This window comes from Teleopsis dalmanni, chromosome X, assembly GCF_002237135.1.
Source record: "Teleopsis dalmanni isolate 2A chromosome X, ASM223713v2, whole genome shotgun sequence".
Classification (NCBI taxonomy): Eukaryota; Metazoa; Arthropoda; class Insecta; order Diptera; family Diopsidae; genus Teleopsis; species Teleopsis dalmanni.
Genome location: NC_051848.1, coordinates 19,684,082 through 19,696,691, shown reverse-complemented (window position 1 = coordinate 19,696,691; position 12,610 = coordinate 19,684,082). Strand labels below are relative to the sequence as shown.

General features: G+C 31.4%; 2 protein-coding genes and 1 long non-coding RNA gene across 4 annotated transcripts; all 3 read right to left on the bottom strand.

Moving 5' to 3' along the window:
- Positions 1-4,762: 4,762 nt before the first annotated feature.
- On the bottom strand, positions 4,763-5,638 carry LOC119690207 (TBP-related factor-like). The gene is made up of 2 exons (XM_038105219.1): positions 5,436-5,638; positions 4,763-5,368 (listed from the first exon to the last, which is right to left on the bottom strand). The coding sequence occupies exons 1-2, from the start codon at positions 5,468-5,470 to the stop codon at positions 4,855-4,857; spliced, it is 549 nt and encodes a 182-aa protein (XP_037961147.1). The 5' UTR covers positions 5,471-5,638; the 3' UTR covers positions 4,763-4,854.
- A 1,756-nt stretch (positions 5,639-7,394) lies between these two features.
- LOC119662317 lies at positions 7,395-7,846 on the bottom strand. Of its 2 annotated transcripts, XR_005250755.1 has the most exons (3): positions 7,813-7,846; positions 7,520-7,663; positions 7,395-7,448 (listed from the first exon to the last, which is right to left on the bottom strand). It is a non-coding gene; the product is annotated as an uncharacterized LOC119662317 (long non-coding RNA). The 2 variants fall into 2 exon arrangements; XR_005250754.1 differs by lacking the exon at positions 7,813-7,846 and having other exon boundaries at positions 7,520-7,692.
- Positions 7,847-10,609: 2,763 nt separating this feature from the next.
- LOC119689173 (TBP-related factor-like) lies at positions 10,610-12,541 on the bottom strand. Its single transcript, XM_038103940.1, has 3 exons — positions 12,280-12,541; positions 12,124-12,209; positions 10,610-11,252 (listed from the first exon to the last, which is right to left on the bottom strand). Exons 1-3 carry the CDS (start codon positions 12,373-12,375, stop codon positions 10,733-10,735), a joined length of 702 nt encoding a protein of 233 aa, XP_037959868.1. The 5' UTR covers positions 12,376-12,541; the 3' UTR covers positions 10,610-10,732.
- Between the last annotated feature and the right edge of the window lie 69 nt (positions 12,542-12,610).

The following is a 12,610-nucleotide window of genomic DNA, read 5'->3' as shown; positions in this document are numbered from 1 at the left end:
ATATCTAAATTGGCTTTAACGTACTATATAATGTAACACTAGTCAGAATACCAGGTCATGATGAATTTGACGATAACGAAGCAGCCTTAAATTGTCTGGGTTAGCTTAGAAGATTCTCTGTAGAAATAGTATAATAGATTTCATGGCTCATAGCAAAGAACTGCAATGAGTATTCAACACTCGAATCATTGACTGTGTGTCATTTATATGAATTCTGACTCTTTTTTTTATATATATGACACCGCCTGATTCATACAAACAGCTGACAGCACTAACAATGATTTATACTCTGCTCATATGATACTCATAAACACCGACATTCGACAGAAAAGTGATGCAAATGATTTATAAATCACTCATGAGTATTACGTCACAATCGGGAAAAATTTGCTTGTTGTTGTTTACTGTGCATATAATTTACTACTGAAACAATCCCAGAAAAAAATTTTTTCAGAAAAACATTTATACGCATTTAGATGTAGTTTTTTATGAGTGCACTTGAGTGACATAGTACTCCATTACCCTATTATAGGTAGTATGTTTCATTCGAGTACGTGAAATCATTTTTGATCATTGTGAAACTAACGTTTTATCTGATATACGATATTCGTGGCTTTTTTGCAAATACCAACAAAAAGTTTCTACAAAAATTGATCTATAAGTAATAACAACCGCTTTTTCATCTCCTGTATGGCAGACTTTTTACATATGTAGGTTGTAAAATAGTTGTTGGACAAAAAATTCTAGCTCTATATGCGGGTTTTTTTTAATTAGTTAGCATAGTTTTTTATTTATACATTCGGACGGCGTACTGTATCAGTGTTATTTAACACAATACACGGAAGAAGTGGCAACTTGAAGTCAGTACATTAATCGGTAATGACTAAAATCTTGTCACATAAAAATTTAGCGTTACAAATCCCCGTTACAAAGCGTAATCACTCACAAATTGCAATACAGTACCACATTCATTTAATTCACAAACACAACACGATCACCTGACACAGCAATCACCATTTACGTTTCACAATAGAAGACACCTGGATTAAAAATCGTTTAATTAATATTTAATATATAATATTATGACAAGCAAATCAGAAGAATCCACGCTTATGGCATACAAAAGTATTGATCTAATGGCAGCCGTATATAGCCATTTAGCAACACGTAGTTGTAATCCCCGCTTTTTAGCAATAGCTTTCTGACATAAAAGCAGCGCAATGTTTGCTTTCCTAGCGCGCTCTGAAATATTTTCTTTCCAGCTGAGTTTTCTATCGAAAACGATACCTAAAAATTTTGCGTTCTCAGTAAATTGTTTCGTAGAACCTTGAATATAGGGTGGATTTCTGTTTTGCTGGGGCTAACCTCAAGGCCACAATTTAGTATCCATTTATTTAGGATATTAAAACCATTCTTCAGAATATCTCTTAAGGGGGTAACATATTTTCCAGTAACTGTTAATGCAAAGTCATCCGCATATGCAATAGTTTCGCAACCCGCTCTCCTCAGTTTTTGTAGCAGTTCATTCACCACTATATTCCAGAGGAGGGGAGAGAGTACGACCACTTGCGGAGTACCTGTATTTACTGTCTGTGTGCTGTTGACGCACCCATTTGTGCTTCAATAATTCGACGATTCCACATGCGATAGTCCACTGAGTCGATCGGCTAGTTGTTCAACCGATCTTGTGGCTTTTGCAGCCTTTTGCCTCTCTCTTCTTCGCTTCTGCTTCTCCCTCTTGTTCAGACGGATACGCTCGGCCAAGTCGAGATCAGTCTTTGTCATGTTTCCAACTGTTTTGGTTAACGGCTCAGCCTCTTGCGGGGCTTCTTCGTCCACCATTTTGTTGGTCTCATGACCGTCATGCGTTGTCTTGGCGAGGCCTCATTGTCCACCTTATCAGCATCAACCACTTCGCCTTGAGTTGGTATATTTAAAATTTGTTTATCAATTTTGATTCTCACGAGTTGCGAAGAGAGATATGTCCACCTGCGGAGAGCTTCACATTGCACAGGTAAGGCTGTTTAAAACAGGAGGTCGCCAGGTATCCTGAGTTCGCTACTAAGACTGCTTCTACCCCAGCAGCCAAGCTAAAGGCGTAGCTGTTCCACCTTAGTTTGGGGGGTTTTATTTCTAATACACACAATCCATTTATTCACACATTCATACAATCATTCTCACTGCTCATTCACTAAAAGGGTGTTTTCCTTCACCCCGCCCGACTATCTGCGTCAAACGATAAGCAGAGACATGACCGTACTTATCGCTTGACGGTTGACCTGATAGATAGTCGCACTTCCCGAAGGCTGGTCAACTTAGCAGGGCCTGAGCAAATGCCGGGCCGACCTGCTAGCAGAAGGGTCGTCTTATTAGGAATCGTAGCAAGCTACTTTGACCTGTGCGCCCTCACGACTTACCAGGAATCGTAGAAGTTCTACTTTAACCTGTGCATTTTCTCTTTTAGTCGCCTTTTACGACAAGCAGAGACAAACTGAGGTGGTATTCTTATCCCGCCACCACACGGATTATCATCAGCGTATCTTATATTATTAATATATTGGCCGTTTGATTTGATACCTTTGTCGTTACAGTTTTGAAAAGCCTCGTCAAATATTCTTTCTGCATATATATTAAATAGAAGTGGTGATAGTATACACCCCTGTCTCACGCCTCTTTTTATTGGTATTTGGTCTGTTATTACGTCACCAAAACGGACGCTTGCCGTCTGATTCCAATACAGATTTGAAATACTCTGAATATCTTTCTCGTTAATGTCCATACTTCTGAGCACTTCAATTAGTTTTTGATGTTTTACATTATCAAATGCTTTCCCGTAATCTATGAAACACATATAGACATCTTTTTGTACATCTAGCTTCTTGTGTTCCCATAGCATCTCTAAATCCAAATTGTGTACGACCCATTACCGTTTCACATTTTTTGTATATTCTTGCATGTAGTATTTTAAGAAATAATTTGAGACTATGATTCATTAGGCTTATTAAGCGGAACTCATTACATTTTCTGGCAGTTTTCCTTTTGGGTATCGCTATAAACGTCGATTGCAGCCAGTCATCTGGGTATATACCAGTGTTGTATGTATTATTAAGTATCTTTTCTAAATATTCGATACTTTCGTCTTCAAACAATTTTATTATTTCCGCAGGGAGATTATCCGGTTGAGCAGCCTTATTATTTTTTAAAAATTTTATTGCCTGAAAGATCTCTGATTTGCTCAGCTTTGGTTATGAACATTAAAATCATCATGAGCTCTTTGGAGTTTTTCTATCTCACAACATTCGTTATTCAACCATGATATTTTAGCCTGCCGTATATTAGTTTTTATAATACTATGCAAGCGATTGTAGTCGTGTCGGTTTTTATTCCTAACCCTTCTTCTTTGATTCATTAGATCAAATATGTCTTCAGTCATCCACGGGTTTTTGGGTTTATATTTCTGTACACCAGTAGCGAGGCGTCAGCTTTTTGGCAAGGTGTTCACAATTTAATCAAAACAGAATTCCAACTATAACGTATTCCCCCTACTTCTAAGTATTGTCCTTTCCACAAGCAAATAGCGTACAAGACCAATAAAACAATTTATTTAAATGTTCGCAGCCTGTGATCCACTGGTTTTTATTTACCATAAAGCTGTAACTGTAGGAAAACGACGACTTACCATAGATTTCGACATTTTTACAACAGGTATCAAATTCTTTATATCTGGAGTTGGTTTATTCATTTTATGAATTAAAATCTTTTTTTCAGAAGATCGTTTAAAAAAAGACATTGAATCAAATCTTTAATCACACATTTATCCATTTCTAAATATTATTTTTCACTTCAAATTTCTTTAATCTCTTTCTTTACTTTTACCATTTGCTAGTATCAAATTGCAATAATGACTTTGTTTTGATTAATTTCCAACCTCTATATAAGAGTAAGAAACTCTCATGCATTCATTTACTCTTTTACTTTGTATTTACAATGCCCGGTTCAGTTTTTATACTGAACCATTTCCCCATATAAAACAGCAACCGTGACTCGTCAAATGTAAAGCGATTTTCGCTCAGTCATTTCTTTTCTCTTTTGTATTTACTTTGCATAACATTGGAAGTGCACTTTTTTTATTGAACTGCTTGCACGTATTAATTTAAGAGTTAAGATTATTTTACGTACATATATTTGTTTGTATGTTTTGTGTTGTGTATTCAATATTGAACATAGTCCCAATGTGAATGTTATTTCATTTACATGCTTTGTAAACAACGCGGTGCAGTTTTTATTCTGCACCTTAGTATATTTCAAGAGGAATGTGTTTTCTCTTTTATTAATTATAAGCAATGTTGGGTGTATCTAACATATGTGTGATTTTGTTTGTATTCTACGTTTTGTGTTTATGTTAATCTGTTTGGAAAAGCTATTATAAAAAATGTTAAGTAGCAATATAGCGAGATTATTTACCTAATAAAAAAAAATCTAAAAAGGAAGCTTTGTTAAGGTGTTCAGTGAATACACTGAACCATTCGACGCCTCGCCTCTGCTGTAGACCCAATTTTTCTTTGGTAACCTCTTTTATCGTCGTGACTGCTTGATTCCAACTACTGTTTGTGGACATCAGATTCATTACCTTGTATAATTTGTACACATCTATTAACTTCCGATGATAATTCGTTTCGTATGTTTTCATCTTTAAGATTTTCTAGGCAAATGTAATTTCTCTTAGAATTAAACTCTTCATGGAAAAGTAAACAACTGTGAATATAATATCTCAGTAAAATTTATTAAGAAAAAGCACGCATTTACAAATGTATGACTCTATGTATATTAAAAAATTCTTCTTAAATATTCTTATTAATCTCTTTTAAAAGGCGCCAAAGCCGCATAGATAATAGCGAAGCCCTCCTTAATAGCAGCCACAGATTTAGCCCCTGTAACAACCAACTTGCCACTTGCATATATTAAAAATAACATAGTTGGCAAACGATAATATAAGGCAGGGAATATTTCTGGTTCGTATTTTGTAAACTGCATATGTCCATTATTGAGGTCTTCGAGACCTATTGGAAAACGTACATCTATTACACCCACTATGTTACATATGGTAAAATCTTTGAATTCAACTTCATAGCCAAGCTTTTGGATGAGTTTGGCGAATTTATGGGACCCCAGACGAGCGTCTACCTCACTTTTTGTGCCGACTACCACCACTTTCCCGGAATTAAAAATCCGGGCAGTGCATTTTGGAAAACGCATGGTCATTTTCATACCAATGAAAGTTTGTGGGGAATACTCTGAATTGCGTGTACGGCGATAGATGTCCAATAGATCCAATTTTATGCCGACATTGTAAGTGGCGACAACATTTCTGAAATAATAATAATTACTTTAAAATCGAAGTATCATAAACACTTAATTATGGTTCGACTACTTACTTAATTTCCATTTTTTCGAATATTTCATCAGCCATTTTCAACAAGCTTTTCCAATTGAATGTTTAATGAAATTGAAAAATTGAAAAATTTTGCCGCGCTGAAATGACCGACAGGATGATTTTTATAACGGTATTAACATTTTTTATATTTCTATCTCTTTTCTTCCAAATTCATGGCGTATATGCGAGACAAGTATTTTTAGTTAGAATCAAAGAATACAAAGAATAAAATCTTCTCTGGTTTGTATGTAGCCATTTCACATTCTGTTCTTAGAAGAAATGACTAGATTTTGCTCTATATTGCTCTATATTGCTTTATTTCTTATATTTTTTCGCATAATATTGTGGTCTCTTTAGAGTTGTGACGACCTATACTTGTAGTTTATTTCGCAAAACTACACAGAAGAAGCAAAAACTAAGCCGTATAAAATACGGATAGAGGTATCATGGTACACAACAAAGAATTATTTGAAGGTAGGCATTAAGAAATAAAATTACTGATCTTCAGTAAATTGAAATCATATTATTTTATAAAATAATATGAAATTAAAAATTAAAATGAATACGGAATTGAAAGGAATGATAAAAATATTGGAAATTTCAAAATAAAACACTGAAATAAGTAATTTTTTGTAGGTACTCTCGATGCTGGAAGAAAACAGCAACGTTTTGCAGCGTCCGAGGGAAGTGAGCTGTTTCACGGATTAGAAACGTCCGAGACGTTGTAAATGTAGCAACAGTTTATTCTAAAGATTCAAGCAGTAGTGAAGAAGAGCAGGAAAAATGAAGAAACGTTGAAACAACTATAGAATCCATAAGCCCAATACATTTTAAAAGTCACTTCAGACTACGAGGAAATACAGCGGAAGACCTTATATGTAAATATATGTGGAGTTGTCTGTGATTAAATCACAAATTTAATATATTTCTAGTGCGCTTCTCAGAATCGGAGTATTTGTATTATACAGAGAACCTGGGTCTTTGCATGATTACAGAGTTTTGAGAAAATCAAAGCTGTATAGAATGGCGCAGTCGCGATACGAAGAATTATTTTCAAGCTCGTCGTTCATTATTGAAGTTTCTGCTTATCCTTGTACAAATTGGATTGTGTCACATTACAAAAATTATGGAAATTTAACCGATAACCAAAAATTTTAATGAAAAACATTAATCTGTCCGTATTGTAGTTGAGAACGCTTTCGGTTTACTCAAACATCGTTTTCAAAGACTATTAAAATTTACTGATCAAACAAATTTGGCTGCAATAATAAATGTAGTAGTAAGCGTTTGTGTTTTGCATAATATTTGTATAATTATGATATATTCGAGTATTCTGAATCAAATAGTAATAATGAAAGCTATGACGAACCGTAAATGGATAAAGAACATGAATTGGATCATTGTGTTAATAGAAGAAATAGACTTTTCTATTATTTGTTAAGAAAAGATGTCATATAAATTTTTTTTACGATATTTTATTGATATTTTTTAAAAAAAAATTTTGTGCTTACAAATTAACTTACTTTAATAGAAACTTACTTGAAATTAAAATATTTTATATAAAACTAAAATAAATAATATAAATTTAAATATGTATTCAAGAAATTCTAAACTTAAAAATATATATTACATAAAAAAAACATATCATTAATAAAATATGCTAACTTATACATAACTTATTTCTAAAATTTATAAAAATATATTTACATTTTTTCCGTAAGTTTTTCAAGTAATTTAAATTTATTTATGTCGCCATCCAGTTCATTAGCGATAGCCCAGCATGTGTTTGTACAATGTTTATTTCCAACTCTTCCAACACCTCTATATCTTCAACATCACTGTTAAACCCTAACGTCGCAGTGTGATTATTTGAAATAATTGGTTTATCGTCAAATATTTTGTTCATCAACTGCGTGTAGGGTGCTACGCATGTTGATGCACCAGTCCGCTTGTTGTTATATTTGGCCACTTTTAATGCACATTCTTCTTCCTAGGCAGACTGGAGTGGAGTCATCTTAAAAACATATTTTTTATTTTAATTAAATTTTTATTTCAAATAAATTACAGAAGCTATGTGATACTTACTACAATTCCATGTGCTATTATGTCCTCAAGCACTTGTTGGTATCCAAGTTTTTTTTTCTTGTTTTCAAAAATCCTTGCTTTCATGTCAAGTAACACTCTAGAAAACACTTCGTTTCTTCTGTGGTTCATAGTTTGCGTGTATTTCTATAAAACCATTTTTAAGAAAAACTTTTCAAAAATTAAATTTAAGTTTTATTAAATTTACCTATGTAAACTATAAATTAAATAAAATAAGGTAAATATTACTTGTTAATAACTAGCATAATTAAAAATTCATTGTACTTTGTACTTACGATTTCTCCATTAGTTTTCAAGATTTTTATATATTGTTCAATGTTTTGTTTTTATCCTAATTTTCAAATTTTTGAATTTTGTTTGAATTTTTGATTATATACGATTTTTGACATATGATTGCAATATTCGTTGAAATTTCAAATGAAGGTTCACAATAGTTCGCTTACTGCGTTGGTAACATTTTTTTTTTACTGACTGATGTTTTTACTGGTGAGAAAATAGTGTTGTTATTTTGCGTACATTTTGGCCAGTAACTTGCTTTTGTTACCATACTTGTACACCACCGAAAATCCGAAAATGCCTATAATACTCACACAGTTAAAAGGCTGCACATTAAGGCTAAATTAGGTAAACAGTTCAACTAGGCCAACAAACCATCATGACCGAAGTAACTGTTTTGAGCTGTTTAGACACCTTGGACGGATTATTTCGTAATATGTTACTATTTATCAGGGTGCTTAAATATGTTTTAAGGTGGATAAGATAGTTATTGCTGTACGTATAAGTTATGTTTTGCTCTCTGAAATATTATGAGAAGACTTATTGAATATTAAATTATAATACATATAGGGTGTCGATTTTTTAATCGATTAAATCACCATTTTTGTTCTTCACGCAAGTTGAAATTCAAGTAGAAACATTTGAAATGACGTGTGTCATTCTATATTCCAAAACATTAATCTAGTATATCTTCCATAACCGGGTGGGTTATAAAGGAGCAGCATTGATTGACCTACTGCTTTGTGCATTCTATCACTATATAGTAACAACAACTTATTTTAACGACCTCTAAACTGAGCGCGTTACGTAGTCTTATATACATATAGAGATTGTTAACAAATGATCTGAAATAAAATTTAGAATTTTAATTAGTTAGTTGAGATCTTAATTTTGCCGATTAATATGTGCTTAGTCAAGCTTCAACATACATACATATGTATGTTGAAAATGTAAGGCTAGTCGTAGTATTTCTAAGACTATTTCTAAGACTAAGCAGCATTAAGAATACGAAATTTCATTCTAGGACAAGGTATCGACCTAATACTATTTAAGATGAGTAGAAAAATAGAGAATGAATAATAAAAAGCGTAACTTGTTTTTTAGTGGAAAAATATATGCAGAAGTGAATACACTACATATACCTACTTGGCAGGAATTCCGCCTACACTGTGAAATAACAATAGAGATAAAAAGTTATTAAATGATCGTCAAATTTCATTAGTAATTACAGGATGTAGACTCAGCCACACTGAAATAAAAATCAATAAGTAAAAAATGCTAGTGCCAAGTTAGCAACGTTGCTGGAAAATGTAGAGCCAATTTTCGATATGGCGGTATATGTTATGCAGTTTACAGAAGAAAATTTTTGTTTTTTATGTGCAATATAGTTTTGAATTTAATTTAAATATTAAATTTAAAATATTATTATTATATAAATTAAATTTTATTATCATCCCCTTACCACAGAATACAACCGCCTATAAATACTTTTAACAGAGTTCTTTAATAAACTTTACAGTGGTGGTGAATTTTTAGCATTGTACAGGTTTTCACCTTAATATGTTATTAGAATGGTGTTAGTTAACATACATTTTTTTCGTAAAAAATTCACTTTTTTAAACATATATAATTAAAAAACGTTCTACTCGATTTTTGTGAAATTAGTTTTGTTTGAAAGAGTGACCAATTTAGTTTTAGGAACTTGAAGCGTGCAGGTTGTACCTCCTTCGAAAGTTAAATAAAATGCACTTATATCGGAACATGTGCAAAATTTATACTTATTTTAATAATATTTTGATGTTTTAGTTGAGATATTGAAATGATTCTTATTTATCCGGTTTTGTGAAAGTTTTTTTTATACTTTTGCGTTTTACATTTTTTAAAAAGCTTGAAATTTGACGAGTTAAGTAATTTGACTTTGACATCAAATTTCTCAAAATTGGTCTACTCGATTTTTATGATTTTTTTTTTGCTATTGATAGCCTGATTAATTCTCTATTAGATGCATTTCCGTGCAACATTGTACCTGTTCTAGATTTTTCTAAAAATAAATTTTATCAAAAAAAGTCGATTTTGGTCAATTTTTATTTTCCCTGTAATTTGAAAAATACGCATCGTATCTCAAATTGGTAAATGCCAATCGAAAGATCTTTCAAAACTCTATAAGAATAATGCCTTTTGTTTTAGTTTAATTCCTTATATTAACGAAAATATCATTTTTTAAAAATTTTTTGAAAATACAGCCCTACATTTTCCAGCAACGTTGCTAACTTGGCGCTGGTGTAAAAAATATAACTAAATTGAGATGAAACCATTTGGTTTTCATTTTGACACGTTTTCTTCCTTGTTTGTGTTTTGATTTATTGAGTAATATCGTCTATATTCAAAATCGCAAATAAATTTCTCTTTGACGTTTGGTAAGGATAAATGAATGTACATTTTCAAAACTTTGACAGCTTTACACAAAACTGTCATGTTTCACTTAAGGTTAGGATTGTGTCTTGTCGATGGTACATTTGCTTTTTGTCTTAACTTTACGTGTTTTCGTAATACCGGGTAAATTAACATGCAGAATCAAACTGATTTCAAGATGAATCGAGATATTCATTTAAAAAGAAGACAACAATTATAAATAAACTTTCATACATAATCCATGCAAACACTAGAATAGATAAAAAAAGATTTTAATATTATCAAATTATTAATATCTTATTTTGATAAAGCTTATAAAATATTTAAGAATTTACTGTACTTACTGTACAGTAAGTACTTAAATATTAAAATTATTACTTCAATATTCAATATAAGATCGTTTCTCTTCTAAATTGTTATTAATTAGGAAGTGAAGCAATGCTAATATTGATATTTGAAGTATTTTTGAGAAAATGTACAAAACTATTTTATTTACATTACATAAATTTAATTTTTCTTAAAACTTAATAAAATAGGATAAATAGAATCTAGGCAGTCCATAATATCTCTACGTGATTTAGCGCCAGTAAATACAATTTTTCCATTAACAAAAATAAGTAGCACCAAACGCGGCTTCACCATACGGTAAATAAGGCCAGGAAATAGTTCAGGCTCATAAGAACTAAATTGACCATGCACCTGGTTTAGATTCTCCAGCCGTATGGGAAAACGTAAATCTACTGTAGCTACAATGTTTTGTATTTTATATTCTCGAAAACTGGCGGTATATCCAAGCTTTTGCAATATCCTAACAAACTTACGTGAGCCCAAAGATGCTTGCATTTCATTACGGGCACCAGTAATTATAATTTTACCAGTTCGGAAGATCAGAGCAGTACAACGAGGTTCACGTAATCGCATTACTACACCATGGAAGCGTGATGGATTATACTCTGTATTGCGTGTTCGAAAATTAATCTCGCGCAAGTTTAGCTCACAACCAACTGATACAGTGGCAACAACGTTCCTATGAGAAAATAATATTATGTTAGTTAATAATTTAAAAAAAATTTTTAATGTTAATGTATGTTCAATGTTTATGTATCGAATTTGATTTTAAAATGTTTCAAAACTTTTTATGCAAATATTACAATCAATGGTCAATGGTATTGACCACTGTACATCATTACCAAAATTCATGTGTCACAATATCAAAATTTGACATGGATATCAACAAGCTATCATTGCATATCGCATGTCCAACACTTTCTTAAGATATCTAAAAAAATTATTTAAAAGAAATTTAAATTAGGCACTATCTAAGCATTTTTAAGCATATTTTTATTTTATTATATTATACTCTATAATTTTATTTTATATGACAATCTCAGCAAAATGGTACTACTGTGGTATATCATTTTTTTAACATTAACTTCAAGCAACAACAGCTCCAATTTCTTTCGATGAAATAATAAACCATTCAAATGCAAACATTAAATTTAAAATTGGAAACTAATTTTTCCTGCTTGGTTTTTAATATATAGTGTCTCTGGTATAATGTTCATATTAAATCTCATAATATGAAAATTATAAATTATATAATGAACTCATACTTAAGAACTATAATTATAAACAAATATTAAAATTCTTGATATCAGTTCCCATTACATTTCGAATTATATCTTACTAAATGAACTAAAAGTTACATTCTTTTATAATGTATGGAATAATTGCCTTTTATAAACATATTTAAAATTAACGTTAAAGAAATGTTTAAATAATTAAAATAAATTTAGTAAATGCAGCTAAAATTCATAATTCACATATCTTATACGCAGACTATACAAAATTACAAATTATTTTATAATTTATTAATTTAAATAATAAAAACTACTTACTGTAACTTAACCTCATGTTTCGCATCCTTCGGCTCAATAGGTGTGCTGCATGGCTGTAGTGGTAACAAATTCGAATGCGGATTGACCTATTACAATTACAGTAAAGCATAAATTAATTTTATAATGTAGGTTATTTATATGAATTCAGTGTTCTACTTTGTTGCTAGATGAAATTGTTATTGGCACCGAATTTCCAGCTGAGACACTACTTTGCAAACACTGTGAAGTTAAGTCAGTACGATCACATTCCATTTTTGATCTATTTCATAAAGAGTAAACAAATGCGCGGATCCAGATTTTACTATTTGTTGCAATATTTTAATAGTAATCAATAAAACTATTTAATAAGTTTTATTACGCATGTAACGTAAGTGAAACACATTTAAATTGCTTAAGATAATGAAATGCATGTGCAAATATGCATACAAATTTACTTTTTGTACGAGATTTACACATTTTGACATTTTGCTTTTGTGCACTGTTCGTA